Genomic DNA, 19,041 nt, shown 5'->3' with positions numbered 1-19,041 from the left:
TTAATCTCAGGAAACAAACTGAGGGTTGCTGGAGTGGTGGGGGGTGGGAGGGATGGAGTGGCTGGGTGATAGACATTGGGGAGCCTATGTGCTATGGTGAGTGCTTGAATTGTGTAAGACTGTTGAATCACAGATCTGTACCTCTGAAACAAATAATACATTATATGTTAAAAAAAAAAAAGAAGATAGCAGGTAGGGAAAAATGAAGGGGGGGAAATCGGAGGGGGAGACGACCCATGAGAGACTATGGACTCTGAGAAACAAACTGAGGGTTCTAGAGGGGAGGAGGGGGATGGGTTAGCCCAGCAATGGGTATTTAAAGAGGGCACATACTGCATGGAGCACTGGATGTTATATGAAAACAGTAACTCATGGATCACTACATCAAAAACTAATGATGTAATGTATGATGATTAACATAATATAATAAAAAAAAAAAAGGGAATGACATTTTCAGACTGCATCTTAGCGACGTCTCTCCAGCCCCTGAAAGAAGTATAAATGTGAGGGAGACATGGTGACCAGCTGTGGGAGTGACATGAGGACCTAAAGAAAGACTGTGATAGTAGGTATGGTTTCTATTAAGAAAGGCAGATATGTCAGATTGGATGCGGGGTAACTTCCAAGTGTCTGGCTAAAGATGATAATGCCTTCCATCCAAAGTAGGTAATATAGAAGAAAAAGCCAAGTTGAAAGGGAAGATGATGGATTCAGCTTTCGATGTGAATGTGATATGCCTCTGGGTTATCTAGGTGATTTCCAGCAAAAAGTTAAATATAGAAGGCTGAGGGGAGGTCTGAATGGGAGCCTAAAATTTGAATCAGCAAAATAGTAGAGATAGACAAAATTATGAGTGAATATTCAGGGTACTATTTTGTTATTGCTTTCAATTTCAGCCATTCTAACAGGTAAGTACTAGTAACTCATTGTGGTTTTAATCTTTATTTCCCTAATGACTAACGATGTTTAGCATCTTTTCAAAGCTTCTTTGATATTAGTGTATCTTCTTTGGGCATTTATTTATCTTTTTTTTTTAAGATTTTATTTATTTACCTGTCAGAGAGAGAGAGAGAGAGCACAAGCAGGGGGAGTGGCAGGCAGAGGGAGAGGGAGAAGCAGGCTCCCTGCTGAACAGGGAGCCCGACGCGGGGCTCGATCCCAGGACCCCAGGATCATGACCCGAGCCGAAGGCAGTCGCTTAACTGACTGAGCCACCCAGGTGCCCGGGGATTTATTTATCTTATTCTCTGTGAGATTTTTATTCAAATTCTTTGCCTATTTAAAAAATTAAGTTGTTTTGGGGATGCCTGGGTGCCTCAGTTGGTTAAGCGACTGCCTTCGGCTCAGGTCATGATTGTGGAGTCCCCGGATCGAGTCCCACATCGGGCTCCCGGCTCAGCGGGGAGTCTCCTTCTCCCTCTGACCCTCCCCCCTCTCATGTACTCTCTCTCATTCTCGTTCTCTCAAATAAATAAATCTTTAAAAAAATTAAGTTGTTTTCTTATTTTTGCCTTTTGAGAGTTATTTATGTATTCTTGATACAAGTCCTTTATCAAATATATGCTTTGCAAATATTTTCTCCCCGTGTGGCTTCAACAATGTCTTCTGAAGAGCATATGTTTTTTCTCGTTGAACTTCAATTTCTCAATTTTTTTCTTTCCTACATCATGCTTTTGATGTTGCACCTGAGAAATGTTTACTTAAGTAAAATCACATGTCTTGTCTTTCTAGGAAGTTTTATAGTTTTTTGTTTTCCATTTACATCTATGATCAATTTTGAGTTAATTTTGTTTATGGTAGGAAGAATGGATGGATGTAATGATACTAGATAGAATCAGTCATGAAAAGTGTACTGAATGAGAAGTGCAAAGGGTAGATGGAACCTAAGAAAAAACATAAAATTAAGGCTTAAGAAACAGGTGTTGGGGGCGCCTGGGTGGCTCAGTTGGTTAAGCGATTGCCTTCGGCTCAGGTCATGATCCTGGAGTCCGGGGATCGAGTCCCGCATCGGGCTCCCTGCTCGGCGGGGAGTCTGCTTCTCCCTCTGACCCTCTTCCCTCTCGTGCTCTCTATCTCTCAGTCTCTCTCAAATAAATAAATAAAAAAATCTAAAAAAAAAAAAAAGAAACAGGTGTTGGGCAAAAAAGACTCAAGGCATTGTCTTAAAAGCAGCAGTAAAATTCTAAATAATCAACACTGCCTACTAAGATAAACAATGGAAATTGTCTTTTTAATTTGGGTGAGGTCACTAGTGACCTTACCAAGAGCATTTACAGTCAAAACAAACCATTCCGATATCGGAACTATATCTAACCAACCACTTTATAGGAATTCCCCCTGTGGAAGCAATTGAAGTTTGAAATTCCTGAGCACTCTTAAAGGTCACTTTTCTAGGCACAGGATCATGGGGCGGGGGGGAGGGCTGTCTGGGCTTCCCGACATTGAGGATGACTGAGGCACATCCCAGTCACACCCCTTGGGGCACTCCCAAATGAGGTCTTGGGTGTGGGAACAAACCCCAAGCAGCATCGCCCCGCTGGGAAATCAGAATCACAATGATGGCCAGATTTGCTAAACTGACACCTCACGAGGGAGGCAGCTGGTTAAACTACAGCAGAATGCAAAAGCGAGGTTGGAAATACCTGCACTCGGGCAATCCCGGGCAAATTAGGAAATCCCTCCCACCCTCCACCCATTCGTGTGACTGGAGGAAAGGCTCAAGGCGCCGGGCTGCGCGGCCCCACCTCGGGTCCAGCCCCTACCGGGCGAAGAGCTCCTGCACTTACCCTGTCCTAGGATGGGGATATGTAAAGCCACGGGCTAAGGGGATCGCGGGTACTCCTCATCCTTTCCCAGAAGGCATGTTGGGGGGCTCTGGATGGACTCCCCTGGCCAACTGACCTTTCCCCTCCCCGCACCAGCAGTCGACGGGTCACTTCTTTTCCGGTTCTCCCGAACCCCACCCCAGTGCTCTCCCGCCGCCCCCAGCTAGTCGTAAAGTGCAGTAAAGGCGCCAGCGTTTTGCGGCACCGTAGGTGAGGGCGGTGGCGTGCGTATTCACTCCGCGCGAATCCGCCTTTCCGCTACCTGCTTTTTCGGAAAGGCTTCAATTAGCAATTTGGGGACCCAACTACAATTTTCAGAGGGTAATTGACTGATCTTAGTTTGGTGTAATGAGAAAAAGCGGGGTAGGGTTGTTTAAGAACACTCATTCCAGTCCTTATGCGTGAAGTAAGGTTCTCAGGCGTCGTTTGTGACTTGCCGTCCCTGCTTGTGCTGTCTTGGTTTTCATTTTCATGTTCATCGCTAGATTTTACGTATCTTCGGTGTAGCTGACACTTGTTTTTCTTGTTCACTTCGTCCTGCAGTCTCCCTCCCCCTGGACTTTGAAATGCTTTACCTGATCGGCTTGGGCCTGGGCGATGCCAAGGACATCACAGTCAAGGGCCTGGAAGTTGTAAGACGCTGCAGTCGAGTGTATCTAGAAGCCTATACCTCAATCCTGACTGTAGGGAAGGAAGTCCTGGTAGGTACTTAAGGTTCTTCAGTCCCTGGGAAGAAAGCTGTCTAAACAGCTGATTTTCATTACACTAAGCTGAACCCAATTTTCAGGTCTGCTTGTTTAAACACATCCCCTGCTCCTTTTGGATCACAAGAATGGGAATAATACAACAACCAAGTGACTTGGAAAATGAAAGGGTGCTTTGTCTTACTTACAAGTCTAATTTTGTGGTTTTCTCCAGTAAATAGGAAAGTTATTTTACACTCCTGGGGATAGTTATCAAAATCCCTTATTTCATGAGATACTCAAATTTTTTCTGAGTTGAGTGCTAATGAGGTACCGACATAGCCTTAATGAGTTGGTTATATATTCAGAAACCAAGCTGAAAGCTTCTCCCTTTGAAATATTTCCATAGGAAATGGTAATCGCCTTTCTGTCAGTATCCTATCCAGAGAGGTCGTAACTTTAAAAAGATTGCCAGTAAGGCTAATACACATACTCTTGTGTATATTGAGTGAACCTGGAACTTAATAACCTTAGGATTTGTTACTGTATCATACATTTAGCTTGCTCTTGTTGTAGGGCTTGTAGGGCTCTACATTTTGGAGGAGGGATTAAGTAGTTCAGGTTCATTGTCAAACTCCAATTAGAACATAAATTAAGATGTAGAGAGTGATGGACATATTACAGGAGAAGGGAGAGGATTTTGGAATTGTCTGGTCTACCAAGGCTTCTGAACAAAAAGGTGACCTAGAGAATTTCAGGTCTTCTATTCTCTCCTATTCACAGCCCAGAGAATTCTTGTCTCAGAGTTACCTTAAAATCTTAAGGAATTAAAGACTGCTACTTGAATTAGCCATGCACTAATGTGGAAGTTGTGGCTAATGCCCAGCTTTGATTTGTTGACTCTGATTTGTTGGGTTGGAACCAAAGTATTTCAGCTCAAGATAATAAATATTCCTCCTCAAGGAAAACTAGAATGAATTTAAATTCGTCTAAGAGAGTAGAGACAAATAACAAATCAGTGTTTTTATAGGATAAGATGTCAGGGCATGGCATAGAGGAAAGTTGGACCTGTCTTTATGCCTTCTCTGTTACATGTTACCATGTCACCCTGGACAAGTCCTTTAACTTTACTTTTTTACTTTGTGAAATGGGGATAATAATGCCTACCTCATATGTTCTTAACGTAGTGCCTGTAGCGAAAATGTTGAGAAATGGTAGTTGTTAATGGACACATTTCCAAATTTCTTTAAACCTCAGTAGCTTCATTTGTGAAAAAGGAGATAATAACCAATTGGAGGGTTATGTAGGATTTTATTAAGATGATGTATTGGTTGCTATAATTTTTACAAGTATTTTTTTTCCAAAAACTTATTGTTGGGGCTGGGCCTAGCCTCACCTACAGGTAAATTCTGTGTACTTTGTTAAGGTGCTGGAATATCTGTTCCTCCACAATAATAAGTGCTAATATTTATAGAATACTTACTATGCACTGTGCTAAGTGTTTTACATGTAGAACAGGACTATTACTCTATAATTACTATTCACATTTTACCGGCACAGAGAAACTTGCCCAAGGTCATACAGATAGTAAGTGATACGAACCAAGACAGAGTTGAGTTGAGAAGCACCAGTCTTAACATTTATACCATACAGTGTCTGTCTTAATACTCAGGGATAGATAATAGCTTTACAAAATAATGATTTCAGAGAATGTCCACAGAGAAGGTAGGATTCAAGCAAAATGCTTTGTGTATCACAGGTTCCATTGGTCTGCTCTTCATGACCTACTCCAGGTCCTTAGTTCATGTTTTTCCCTGAGCAAATTGGTGTGCAACATCAGCCACCTTTAATGATTCTTTTCTGGAATAAAGTAAGGTATAAATAAATAAATTCATGCCTTATATTGCCTAGTAAAATCTCAGAGCCACTTTCTTCAGTGACATCCTTTCTATTTCCTTTTATTTCTACCTTTTCTTTTTTTATAAACAAATTGATTTTTAAAAATTGTTGACATGTGCTCACACCTATATATTACAATCTGGTCTCAATAACTAGATAATTGTATAGCGAGAAAAAAGATTGGAAAAATTTATTTTCCTCAGTGAATATGTGCTTGCTTTTATCAATAATCACACAAAATAGTATTTTATAAATGGCACACATGGATGTTGCTAAAGAAATCTGGAATTTGGGGCACCTGGGTGGCTCAGTCAGTTAAGCATCAGACTCTTGGTTTTAGCTCAGGTCGTGATCTCATAGGTCCTGAGATGGAGCCCCAGTCATTCTTCGCGCTCCATGGGGAGTCTGCTTTAAGATTCTCTCTCTCTGCCTCCCCACCCACCCGTGCTATCTGTCTCTCTAATAAATAAATCTTTTTTATTTTTTTAAGATTTTATTTATCTGAGAGAGCGAGCGAGCGAGAGAGAGCACAGCCAGGGGAGGGGCAGAGAGGAGGAGGAGCAGACTCCCCGCTGAGCAGGGAGCCTGATGATGTACGACTTAATCTCAGGACCCTGGGATCATGACCCAAGCCCAAAGCAGACGCTTAACTGACAGAGCCACCCAGGCACCCTCAAATAAATAAATCTTCAAAAAAAAAAAATATGGAATTGATCTTTGCTTACATTGAAAACTAATATTATTTATATGTTCTGTATTATTCAGAAGTTAATTAAAATAGAGACAGTGAAACCAGCAAAGAGTTTTAGTACTACACTTTGAATTTTTTTAGACACTTTCTGTGAATAAATTATGATTTTATGTGCTGTTTTGGTGTAATATGCCTGTACTGCCTTATACAAAGAGGTATAAGCTATGATCTTTGTTCTCAAGTGGTTCATGATTCATCTGTGTTATACTCAGGAAAACTTAATGGAAGATTTAAATAACAATTCATGGCAACAGTGGCAGGAAGAAACTATAAAATTATATTGCTGGGAAGAACTTAGATGATCTTATTTAAGCCAGTGTTGTTTTCATGAATTAAATAGTAGAAGCTGTCTCAAATAGTAAATAATTACTAGTTTTTAATTCCAGTTGAAATACATATAAGAAGATCACTTCAGGTCGTGGTGGCCAGAGAATACTATGGAATAGATGGAATTTGAGCTATCTCTTAAAATAATGCATCCCAATCTTTTTGTTTTGTTTCTTTTGTTTTCATGGTCTAAATAGAAAATGGTAATATTTATACAGCTCTGGAGGGTAAATAGAGGAAGCTGCTTTGGCCAAATGGGGCTGACTTTGGGGCTCTAGTTATCCTGTAGAAAGCAGAGGAGATCACTAAGCTCTGCTTGTCTGTGCCTCATTTGTTTTTTTGGTCTTCTTGGTTTTTTTAAGTACGCTCCATGCCCAACGTGGGGCTTGAACTCACAAGCCCTGCAACCCTGAGATCAAGAATCGCATGCTCTACCAATTGAGCCAGCCAGGCACCCCTCTGCCTCATCTCTAGTACATGTAAAGTTTTGCAGTCAGCCAATCACTTGTTGGTTGTGACTTTGGGCAATCACTTAACTTTGTGTTCTTTTTCTTATTTCTTAAACAGGGATAAAAATAGGGAGTATCTCATAGATTGTGATGAAGATTAAGTGAATTCATACGCATAAGTTCTTAGAACTATGCCTGACCCCAGAGTGGTCTAATGTAAATGTATTATAAATATTGTTATTATAGATAAGACTTGGTAAAGGGAAGAGAAAGAGATAGTTACTATAGATAAGATTTGGTAAAGGGAAGAGAAAGAGTATTCCTTACTGAAGAAAAAGATAATTGTGAGCAAAACCATGGAGGAGATAAGCACAATAATTTGCTGTACTTGTTCTTGGGCATCACGAAAATAACTTTCATTTTCTCCCAGTGTATCCGTTTCCCTCTTTTCTTCCTAATCTGCTTCATCTGGATACCAGCTCACTCTACTTGTCTTCCTGTCCAGCTGCGGCTTGCTAGTGGAGAGACAGACTTACCACTGAGAAAGATGAGGCAATCATCTGTGGCGTTTATTAACTTACCATGTCTTTCCCTTAAATCTGAATCTGTCTTCCCCAAAGTCTTAGAAAATGACTTGTTAGATGAGGTTCTCAGCCTGTTGAAGACAACTCTACTAGGTGTGTTTTCTCCAAACCTCTTCCTCTCCCTTCCTCTGAAACCTTATTCCCATCGTTTATTCTTTCTTCGTTATGTTTGATGTATATTAACTTCCTTCTCCCCTCAACCTGAAACCATATTCAGATTTTGTCCATTCTGAAATCTCTCCCCTTTTAAACCTCTTTTCTCCATAATTATTATTGTTTCTGTCTCTTCTTTATCCAAAGCTTTTTGAAAAAGCAGTGTACATTTATTATCCCCACTTCACTCATAGCTCAGACTCCTGCAAGCTGACTTCCGTTCCTCTGAAATATTTGTTTGTTAAACAATTATTTAGCAGCTGAGAATGCCACAGGATAGTTTTCAATTCTTACTTCTTTTACTTCTTCTGACGTAGTTGATCTCTCCTTGAAACTGGCTTTCATGACATTACTTTCTCTTGGTTTTACTTGTACTTTTCCATTTTTTTCAGTCCCTTTCGTAAGCCCTTATTTCTCTGTTCCTTCTTTCAATGTTAATGTGTTTGGGGTTTTCTTTAGGTTTTCTTTTCTTGTTTATGTATCCTACTCTACTTTTTTTTTTTTTTTAACTAGGTAATACATTAAATGGTATAAAATTCAAAAGATACTAAATGGTATATACATTGAAAGATTTCTATTGTGGTTCCCCTTCCTGGAGGCAGTTATTGCTAATTTCTTATGCATCCTTCCAGAAATACCCAAAAGTAATTTTAATTTTAATTTTTTTACCCTGTCCCCCTTACAAAACCTGCCAACCTAAAGCAGGAATGAATTTTGAGTTTTGCCTTCATTTTCATGAGTGGAGAAGATTAGGGCTGATACTGTACAAAAACTGGCTAATCAGTCATTGAATAATACATAATATAAATGTAAAATTATTTGTTAAATAACACTGCCTTTTTATAACCCCTCTTCCCTGACTCTTACTAGGTTCCATGCTCTTGTAGCACTTAATGATATGGTAGATAATTCCCCACTAAACATTATAAGCCACAGGACAGGGACCACATATGTCTCATTCACCATTGTTTCCCAACGTCAAGCATAGAAATTGTGGGGAAGTTGTGCACAAGAAATATTCTTCAAGGGGCTCCTGGGTGGCTCAGTCGTTAACTGTCTGCCTTTGGCTCAGGTCGTGATCCTAGGGTCCTGGGATTGAGCCCCATGTTGGGCTCCCTGCTCCACAGGAAGCCTGCTTCCCCCTCTCCTGCTCCCCCTGCTTGTGTTCCCTCTCTCGTTGTGTCTCTCTCTGTCAAATAAATAAATAAAATCTTAAAAAAAAAAAAAAAATTCTTCAAGTGACTGAATGAATAAATAACCAAGTGGGTAAATTAAAAAGAATGTAATACCAGTTTCTTACTGTTTTTGCTCTTTCTTCCCCTTTTTAAACTCCCCCCCCCCCCCCGCCCGCCCAAGACCATCAGCCATTTAGTTATACTGGACTGTTTGGCTATGTGTGCACAGGTCTGCATATGTGGATAAGTTGTTTTTTTTTTTTTAATAAATGTGTGTTTCAATTAAATAATGAAATGTTTCTTAGGATAAAAAATATAGAGTGATACATGATCGAAGTCTTGAGGAGGGTGGGGTTTTCTTTTGTTAAATCATTTATAAAATATTGGATAGGATTTAGGATTACTGCTAGCATTAAGCTAGTAACATGACTTTGATCTTAAGAAATGTTAGTTCAGGAAAAAATATCATTTCCTTCAGTTTTCTATAATCATGCGTGTATCTTCTTAGATATATGTGAATATAAATGTTCTACCACTAGTAAGTTTTCTGGACTCATAAAATTAAAGTAAGTTATATACAAATTAATGATTAAGAAAAAATATATGGTAAAGGTGAAAATAAAGAGAACATTTTTCATCTGTAAAAACATTGTTGTCATTGGGAACTTCTGGAGCATTATCTCTGAGAAGATATGCAGAAAAAGGGAAGAGATCTTTTTTCACATTTCAAGGGCAGATTCTAGTTAAGTATTAGGCAATAATTATCAGAGTTGGAACTATGGCCTTTATCTCCAAGTGCTTAATCATTTGTTTATTTACTCTTTTGCTTGACAGTTAAATTATTGAATACAGCGGTCCTTGCAATGTTTGACATCTGATATAATCCTTAAAGCTCAAACTTCTCAGCATGTAAGAAATAGTATTTGTTTATGCATTCACTTTTACTATATTTGAATTACATATTACTCCACAGGAAATCAGTTAATAAGATTCATGACCTTTCATAATAGTTTGTAACCACCACCACATGACCATTAGCCCACTAGTTCACTATCTGTACTTACATGCTGCCACCCCAGTTAAGGTCAGCCTTCTGGGTTTATTTTCTAGAGTTGAACTTCAGGGGATTGGTTCACAAAGCACTTTATATGGAGACTTCCTATATGATTAGAATTTTTTTCTTTCCTCTGCAACTCTGCCTTTTTAGCAGGAACTAGGAAATACAGTTTAAATTAATCTTTCCTGCAATTATGTAGGAATGTTTGCTGGCTCTACGGATAACTAAATTGTAATTTTCTATTATTTCTCATTGAAATTACCTTTTATTTTAGCCAGGGTCCTGTAGGTTTTCCTATGGAAAATTTAATAAAACCCAAATTACCGTGTATGTTTATAATTATTATTTAACATATTCTGTATTACTGTGTTTCTGAAATAAAGCTCATGCATACATGTTCTCTGTTCATTCTACAGTGTTCTGCCTGATCTATTAGACTCAAATTTAGAGGTAAATTTAAAATGCAGAAAGCCTCAGATGTTAGGAAGTCTACCTCCTCTTGGGATATTAAGATAGCCCCAAAGACAGAGTTTAATTGCAACATGATATAGAGTGCTGGCTCACTGAGGAGTCGTATTCAATGATCTGTGTTTGGATGGTTGCCAAGATTTGCACCAGCCCCAGACAAAAATTGGTGTGTGTGTGTGTGTGTGTGTGTGTGTGTACATGTGTTGAAATGGTCACCTGCTGTTTCATTTTGATATTGGACTTAAATCTATAGGAAGAGTTTTATGGAAGAAAATTGATTCTTGCTGATAGAGAAGAAGTGGAACAAGAAGCTGATAATATTTTAAAGGATGCCGATATCAGTGATGTTGCATTCCTTGTGGTTGGTGATCCATTTGGGTAAGTCAAAGCAGGTATTTTGAGTTTTAATTTATTTGCTTTTAAAAAAAAAATAAGAATTATTCTGTTATATCTAAAACCTTTTACTTGCCAGGTCCTAATAAAGGACTGTGTTACCTAGGTTCTAAAATTTCATTAACTTTCATTCTCTTTGAGATTAATGAAGAAAATCTGTTTGATAAGGATATCATCATCTATATCACTTACATTGGTTATTGTCAGTTCTAAAGTTTGTATCATTGCTCCTGCTATTCTTTTAGAAGGTAACTTAATGTGTTAATGTGTTTGGGGTTTTCTTTAGGTTTTCTTTTAAAACCCATTTAGGGCATCAAATGACTTAACTAGTATGTCATTATTAAGTGTATTACATTATCAAGAGTCATACCTACCATTTATTTTGCAGGCAAATTGCAAGCATCTTCTACTTCCTTTGTCCTAGGCTTTTTTTTTCCTTTTTTAATCACCTCATATTTAGCAATATTGTCACTTTACTTGCCTTGAATTTAAAATCTGTCCAGCCTCAAATTTCAATTCCTTATATCCATTGGGAGCTGTGTTCTTCCCCATTACTAAAAAGATGGGTTTCTACTTGTCTAGTTAAGCATCGTCAATCTCTAATGTCAAGCCATACAGAGGAGTTCTTTGTTTCCAGCTGGTGACCCAAGATTTATGTCACAGATTTAAGGAACATAAGGACAATTAAATCACTATGAACTCACCACCGAGGACTTTTTTCCAAAAGAATGGAGTTACATGTGCATGTGTCTGTCAAAAAAAAAAAAAAAAGAAAGAAAGTAATTTACATCAGTGTGGTGTTCCAAAGATTGTGTTTCATTATACTTGGTTGCAAATGACATTGTGCAATCACATATTTTAAAATATCCAAATTGTTTTAGCCTCTGACATTGTTTTCTGTAAAAGTAAGTCTTCCTCCAAATTAGCAGTGCCTATTTTCCTTTTTTTTTTTTTTTTAAGGTTTTCTTTATTTATTTGACAGAGAGAGGAGAGAGAGAGCACAAGCAGGGGGAGCGACAAGCAGAGGGAGAGGGAGAAGCAGGCTCCCCACTGAGCAGAAAGCCCAATGTGGGGCTCCATCCCAGAAACCTGGGATCATGACCTGAGCCGAAGTCAGATGCTTAACCAACTGAGCCACCCAGGGCCCCCCCCCCCTTTTTTTTAAGCCACAAAATAGTAAAGGTAATGAAAAATCCTATATATAAAATGTCTTGGAACTCTTGTAGGATTTTCTCATTGCACTGGATTCTGGCCAAGTCCCATATTTTCTATAGTGACATCTTCTGAACCGTCCAAACTTCCTTACTTGATGGTATCACAATTCTTAGAGTTACCTTAGAGTAATCTCAGAGTCACTTTTGACTTCCATGGCATCCAGTCACTGACAAAGTCCAATAAACCAGTGCTACTCAGTGTGGGGTTTACAGACTGGTGCCAGCTCACAAACTTACTAGTCCATGATGAGAACTACAGAAATTGAAAGTAAGCATTTAGAAATTTTATAGGAGTTTTTAAAAGTAATTTTGTCTCTGCTGTATCTCATAATAAAAATTTGGAGCTTATATTTTCTATTACTTTATATTTTATTTTTCTAATCACTAATTTTGATTGCATTTTACAAAACTATTGTTCCATGCCAATTTAGAACTTAAGTTACTAGCTTTTCACTAGTTTGAGAAGCACTGCTTTTGACTTTTTTTTTTACTTATAATTATTGGTTTATTATATAATAAAGGATATGATAAAGGATACAGAGGAACAGCCAGATGAAGAGGTGCATGAAGAGAGATCCAGAAGAGTGCCAAGCGTGGGAGCTTCTGTCCTGGAGTTGAAGTAGGCCACTCTCCCAGCACATAGATGTGTTCACCAACCCAGATGCTCTCTAAATGCTATAGTTCAAGGACTTTTATGGAGGCTTCATCATGTAGGCATGATTGATTATTAACTCAATTTCCAGCCCCAATTTTTATATTGTTTTATTCCCTAGTTTAATATAGTAGCCTTTTGCCTGGTCCCGATGCAGACTCTTATTTCATTACCTACGTTGTGGTCAAATTTATATTTGTGAAACCACAATTTGAAAATTTTTTTTTTTTTTTAAGATTTTATTTATTTATTTGACAGATAGAGACGCAGTGAGAGAGGGAACACAAGCAGGGGGAGTGGGAGAGGGAGAAGCAGGCTTCCCACTGAGCGGGGAGCCCAATGTGGGACTCGATCCCAGGACTCTGGGATCATGATCTGAGCTGAAGGCAGACGCTTAACGACTGAGCCACCCAGGCGCCCCACAATTTGAAAATCTTATTTGAGCTCAGAATGAGAGTTACTAGCTCCATCCATTGGCCAGATATGAAAAATACTGTCCAACCTTCCCTTCTGCCTGTCCTTCTTGTCCTAAAGCCCACACTCATGGCGGCCAGTTTGCCCTTCCCTGGTCATCTTGCTTTCTCATTCTGTACATCTGTTCAATCTCTTTCCTTCCTCTATAATGCCCTTTGCTATATATCTGATTGTCAGAAGTCCAGCCATCTTTTGAAGCCTAACTCAAATACCACGTTCTCGGTGATGCAGTCCTTTCTTACCCTGATCTGGGTAATAACGTCATTCATACGTTCTCATACGTTGCCTCACGATGTTTTTTTTTTATATAAATGTATATATCTACTCTCTAGGTTTGTAGGCTGTCCTTCACACTTGTCTCCCTAGCTTCCTTCACAGTGCAGTAGATATCAATTAAATATTAAGGGAAAGAGTTGTTTAATATTTTGCCTGGAGTCACAAGGGAAGACCAGGCATATCTTGGACTGACGTTTATCCGTTCAACAAATATCTTTGGAACACCTGTCCATGACAGGCACTGCTACGTGCTGGGCATATGTTAGATGATGAAACACAGGATTTAGGGTTTAGTAGAGGAGGCCAACATCAGTCAAAGAGAAAACAACAGATTTAAAATTTTGGTAGGCCTGTAAGGGGAAAAAAGAAAAAAAGGACTAACAGGAATACGCTAATGTGTGTAGGGTTGTACGGGAAATCCTTTTTGCTGAGGTGAGATTTAAGTAGGTATCTGAAAAATAAAAGGAATAGCAGAGGGGAAGAGCACTGTAAGCAGAGGGAACTGCAAGAATGTATTCGGGGACCTGGAAGAGCATGGTGAGTGGGTGGGGGGAGGGAGAGAGAAGGAGTTCACGAGGTAGGCAGGACCCAGGTCATGTAAGACCTAGGAGGGGGTAGGGATTTTGTTTGAAGTACTCTGATAGGGGCGCCTGGGTGGCTCAGTCAGTTAAGCGTCTGCCTTCAGCTCAGGTCATGATCTGGGGTCCTGGGATCGAGTCCCGCGTCTGGCTCCCTGCTTAGCAGGGAGCCCGCTTCTCCCTCTGCCTGCAGCTCCCTCTGCTTGTGCGCACGTTCTCTCTCTCTCTGACAAATAAATAAATAAAATCTTAAAAAAAAAGATGAAGTACTCTGGTAAATCTTTGAAGGATTTTAAGCAGGAAAGAATCACAATCTGATTGACATTCTTAAATGATCACTGAATGCTCCCCTGAGTGGATTTTAGGGAGGCAAGGTGGCTTTGGTAGAGGAGAGAAAAAGGCTAAGTGGGAAAAGTCAAGAAGGAAGAATGCCAATATGTATGTACGTGAAGAAAAGGAAAGAAGTTTTCCAGAATTCCAGCTTTAGGAACTGAGTAGTTGATGGTGCCAGTTCTTGAAAAGATGAAAACTTGTAGGGAAAATAATTGGGGAAGACAGGAATTGGTTCTGGAAATGTTTTAAATTTGAGATGTCACGTAGGCAATTTGATATCTGCTGCTGGAGCTCAAGGGAGAGTTACCCTGGATATATGGTTTTTGAAGTTAACGGGTATTTATCGGGGGAGAGGGGGAGAGAGGATGTTTAAAGCCAGAGAAATGGATGAAATCACTAGGAAAGAACAAGGGGAAGAGAAGATAAAGCCTTAGGAAACTTGAATTTCGTGGTCTGTCAAGAGCCAGAGGAGGAAGAAAACCAAGATAATGTGTTGTCACAGAAGCCCAGAAAAAAGAAGACTTTAGAGAGGAAAGAGTGGTTAACTCTGATACACTGCTGAAAGGTTGGGCCGAGGGTGAGGATAGAACTAAGTGTAAATTCAAAGGCATAGAGTTTGGAGTTTTTCATTGGTGGCTTTATGGAGGAGTTGCTGCTTGAGCTGGGTCAAATTTGTTATTTTCTCTTTGATTGATGTCGACCTCCTCTACTAAACTCTAAACCCCGTGTTTTATCATCTAACATAGGTGGAAATTGTAGAGGAGGTCAGCAGGGGGTGGGAGGGGGAAGGGGAGAATTCCACATAAATGAAGAATTGAGGCCTAAAAAAGTGCTTCGATGATATTACTACCCTGCTCAAAAACCTTAAGTGACTTTTTCATGGCCTAAATCTTTTAACAAAATCTATCTGCTTTCTCCTTTGGCTACTCTTCTTTTTGACTATGCTAGAGCCCAATTGTACTACTTTGCCATTTCATAAGTGTTTTGTTTTTTTTTTTTTAAGATTTTATTTATTTATTTGACAGAGAGAGAGACACAGCGAGACAGGGAACACAACAAGCAGGGGGAGTGGGAGAGGGAGAAGCAGGCTTCCCGCCAAGCAGGGAGCCCGATGCGGGGCTCGATCCCAGGACCCTGGGATCATGACCTGAGCCGAAGGCAGACACTTAACGACTGAGCCACCCAGGCACCCTCATAAGTGTTTTTGCAATATTCATCTTCCATGTCTTTGATCATACTTTTTTCTTAAAATAGACTTTCCTTACCAGCTAACTTACATATATTGTGAAGTGATTACCTCAGTAAGTTTAGTTAACATCCATCATACAAGAAAAGAGAAAGAAAAAAGCTATTTTTTTTCTTGTCATGAGCAATCTTAGGATCTACTCTCATTAATGACTCAAATATATCATACAGGAATGTTAAGTCTAATCCTCCCCAGTTTCTATTTAGTAAAATAGTTGATTCTTTAAGACCCTGTTCAGATGCTACCTCTTCCATGAATCCTCCGCTATTTTATTCAGGAGTGGATGCCTTTTCTTTTTTCTTTTCTCTTCTCTTCTTTTCATTTCTTTTTTTTTTTTTTAACTCCTACGCAATTAATTTGCTGTATGTCATTGACTGAATCATGTGTAATCTTATATTCAGATTTGTGTAATAATTATTGTACTATAGTTATTCTTCATTTACTCACTGGATTGCTGTTGAGATACAGTCGTTGGGGATACAGTAGTTGGAGACGGGATGGTAGGGAACATGTACATTTTAATTGGGCTGGGAATTATGATTTCTATGCATTAAATGGATAAACCAGGAGGAGAATACAGAATGCAGCAAAGCACTAAAATTCTTCCTTACATAAACAACAAAAAGTTACTTGTTTAATTTTAAGCCCCTTTCCACTTACTTGAATAAAAACTTTAAAAAGAAAATTACTTAAATTCTTTATTCTCATGTTTTTTAAATTATAGTATATGTAACGTAATATTTACCACATTAGCCATTTTTAAGTGTGCAGTTCAGTGGCATTAAGTAGTGTAACCATCACCATCATCCACTCTTAAATTCCTGAAGAAGGTAATTGAAAGTCAGTTAAGTCAGTTGATGTAGTTCTCATCTTTTCCCTCTTGTCCAGGTTATTGATAGGAATGTGGATGTTAATCAAATAAAGAATGTAAATGACTTTTAAAAAAATACTACATTAATAGATCTGACCCAGTCATGTGAGAGATGACAGTCTTAAGCTTTCTGTCCCCATAAAGAATAGTTGGACAGAGTCATCACTAAAGAAATTTTAATGATGGTTCCATTTTGTTACTCCATTCCTTATTTTAATATGCTCTGTAACTATATATATTTTATAATCATTGAACACATAATTTTTTATCCTTAATGTTGTGTGCCTTTTCCTTCATGGCATACACATACATAAAAATATATCTTTATTCACTTGTCTTCTTTGTGCTTTTATGTAGGTCATTTGATTGTTTCCATTCCAAGAACTGCATTTGAACAGTACTTGGCACCTAGTAATTACCCAGTAAATGTCAGCATTATTATCATTAGTCCATTTATTTCTCCAATATAAGTAAAGCTGCCATGTTTGGATTAATGTATATGATCCTTTTTCCCCTCCTTCCATTCTCCCTTCCCCACGTTTTGGATTTTTTTCCCTCCAAAATCAGTTTATAATACCCAAAAAATCTTTGAATATGGGTATTTTCAAGCATATATTGTCAAATTACTTTCCAGAAGGACTGTACCAAGGTGCCTGGGTGACTCAATTGGTTAAGCATCTGACTTCAGCTCAGGTCATGATCTCAGGGTCCTGGGATTGAGCCCCGCATCGCATCAGTCTCCATGCTCAGCAGGGACTCTGCTTGTCCCCCGCCCTCTCCCTCTGCTCCCCCACCCCACTTGTGCTCTCTGTCTTTCTCTCTCAAATAAATAAAATGTTTAAAAAAAAAAAGGACTGTACCAATATATAGTGCTTCCTATCACTTTTACCATAGCATTCCAAATATTAGTGAATTTTCAGATCATAAGCCATACACTGTCAAATATGGCAGTACTATATCTGTAAACTAATGTTATTATTTTGTGGGCTCCACTCTGGGCCTGTGTACACACACACACACGATTTTGGATAGAGCCACATGCCCAAAAATAGTAATAAATTTGTCTTGAGACACACACACACACACACACACACACACACACACACACACACACACACACACACACACACACACACACACACACACACACACACACACACACACACACACACACACACACACACACACACACACACACACACACACACACACACACACACACACACACACTTTTCCAGTCACCATAACTGACGCGTTTTCATGACCCTGGACTAGAAGGAATGCCCAGTATAATGGTGTAAGCCTGTGTTTCAAACCAATTTTTTCTTTTTCATGAAGCAATATACTTTGGGTAATCGTGATGATAAATACCAGTTTTTCATAGCAGAAATCTGAGGGGCTTATTTAATCACATTTATGGCAGCATCACAAAATCAAATCACTTTGCCAGGTCATTAAATCTCCATAGTATACCAACCACATCTGGTCATTTTAAATGAAGTTGTGATAAAGAGATAATTTTAAACCACGTTTTCTTCCTGCTTATCTATTCAAATAACTTAGCAAGTAACTAATTCAGTTTTCCTTAATCTTAGTGTTAAGTAGTAAAAGTCTGTTGAAGACGATATTAAAAACATTCTTTATAACTGGCATTTATATTATTTTTTTTAAAGCTTACTCTAAATCAAATTAATGATTGTTTTTCATACTAGTTTTTATTTTATGTGTGATTAAAAACAGCCTTCCCTGGTGGGCATTTGTTAATCTGTTTCTGACTGCCTCATGGGGTGAAAGCCCTTGATCTTCCTACTTGGTATGCATTGACCAGTTGACAGGTTCTGCTGGTTTGTATGTAGTTTCTCAAACATGCTAATGTTGTTTTCCCCAACAGGGCCTGGAGTTTTCATCAAGGGGAATTAATAATGCAGTTCTAAATTGATGTGGGGTTACATTTCACAGTATCCGTATTTATATTTACATATATTCTCTCTCCTCACAGTCTATCTAATTATAATCATTAGATTTATCTCAAAAAAGGAAAGGCGACAGGATATGCATGCACATACACATGCACACATACTAATTATATATACAGTAACCAGACTGAAAACAGTTATAAATAAAATCACTGCTAGACAGATGTAAAATCCAACTACGATTGTATCAGATAGAACCCTAATATAAAGGCAAAGAATGACAGGCTACAGAAATGTTCTGTACCATCTGCCTTGTATTTCAAAACACAAAAAAGAAACCTTCAAAATAGAGCTGAAATCAAAGAGTAGGTCTATCTGTGCTGTAATTTAGAACTCAGAGCAGTCATTTTAAAAGTTTAAAGGGCCTGTAAGGCCAAAAAGTTTAAGAATTGCTGCTCAGGAGTTCACTTGCTGAGCTTACATTCCACAGATGTCTTTGCAGGTATTATCAGGACAAAAGAGCAAGTAAAACTTCCCTTTCTCTGTAGCTGCCAAGGCTGCTTTAAGAGTGTGACACACTTGTTCAGCATTATGAAGGGCATGTGGAGACTTAACACTTTTCTTGTCAGAAAGCCCGGAACTTGAGGAAAAGCAGCCCCCATAACCCTTTGATTGACTAGAACTCATGAAATACTATACCTTTACTGTCTTAAAAAG

At 38.8% G+C, this 19,041-nt stretch overlaps 1 protein-coding gene and 1 long non-coding RNA gene across 4 annotated transcripts in view; one reads left to right on the top strand and one right to left on the bottom strand.

Annotated features, from left to right (window-relative positions):
* The window catches only part of LOC113917027, a 65,526-nt gene extending 62,601 nt beyond the window's left edge, over positions 1 to 2,925 (bottom strand). Inside the window, exon 1 of the long non-coding RNA XR_003518098.1 lies at positions 2,787 to 2,925. This is a non-coding gene — a long non-coding RNA (uncharacterized LOC113917027). The remainder of the gene's footprint in view (positions 1 to 2,786) is intronic.
* An 85-nt stretch (positions 2,926 to 3,010) lies between these two features.
* DPH5 (diphthamide biosynthesis 5) overlaps positions 3,011 to 19,041 on the top strand; it is a 36,170-nt gene continuing 20,139 nt past the window's right edge. For 2 of the 3 annotated variants that reach the window (XM_027616417.2, XM_027616411.2), the window contains exons 1-3: positions 3,011 to 3,146; positions 3,369 to 3,526; positions 10,625 to 10,749. In XM_027616417.2, the coding sequence (XP_027472218.1) occupies positions 3,392 to 3,526; positions 10,625 to 10,749 (260 nt within the window). In that variant the 5' untranslated portion in view covers positions 3,011 to 3,146; positions 3,369 to 3,391. Of the gene's footprint in view, positions 3,147 to 3,368; positions 3,527 to 10,624; positions 10,750 to 12,499; positions 12,598 to 19,041 lie in introns of those variants that run through there. The other variant, XM_027616428.2, reaches the window with a different exon arrangement.

Source organism: Zalophus californianus, chromosome 4 (genome assembly GCF_009762305.2).
Source record: "Zalophus californianus isolate mZalCal1 chromosome 4, mZalCal1.pri.v2, whole genome shotgun sequence".
Lineage (NCBI taxonomy): Eukaryota > Metazoa > Chordata > Mammalia > Carnivora > Otariidae > Zalophus > Zalophus californianus.
The sequence above is the reverse complement of the archived record's forward strand: the minus strand, read 5'-3'. Positions and strand labels throughout refer to the sequence as shown.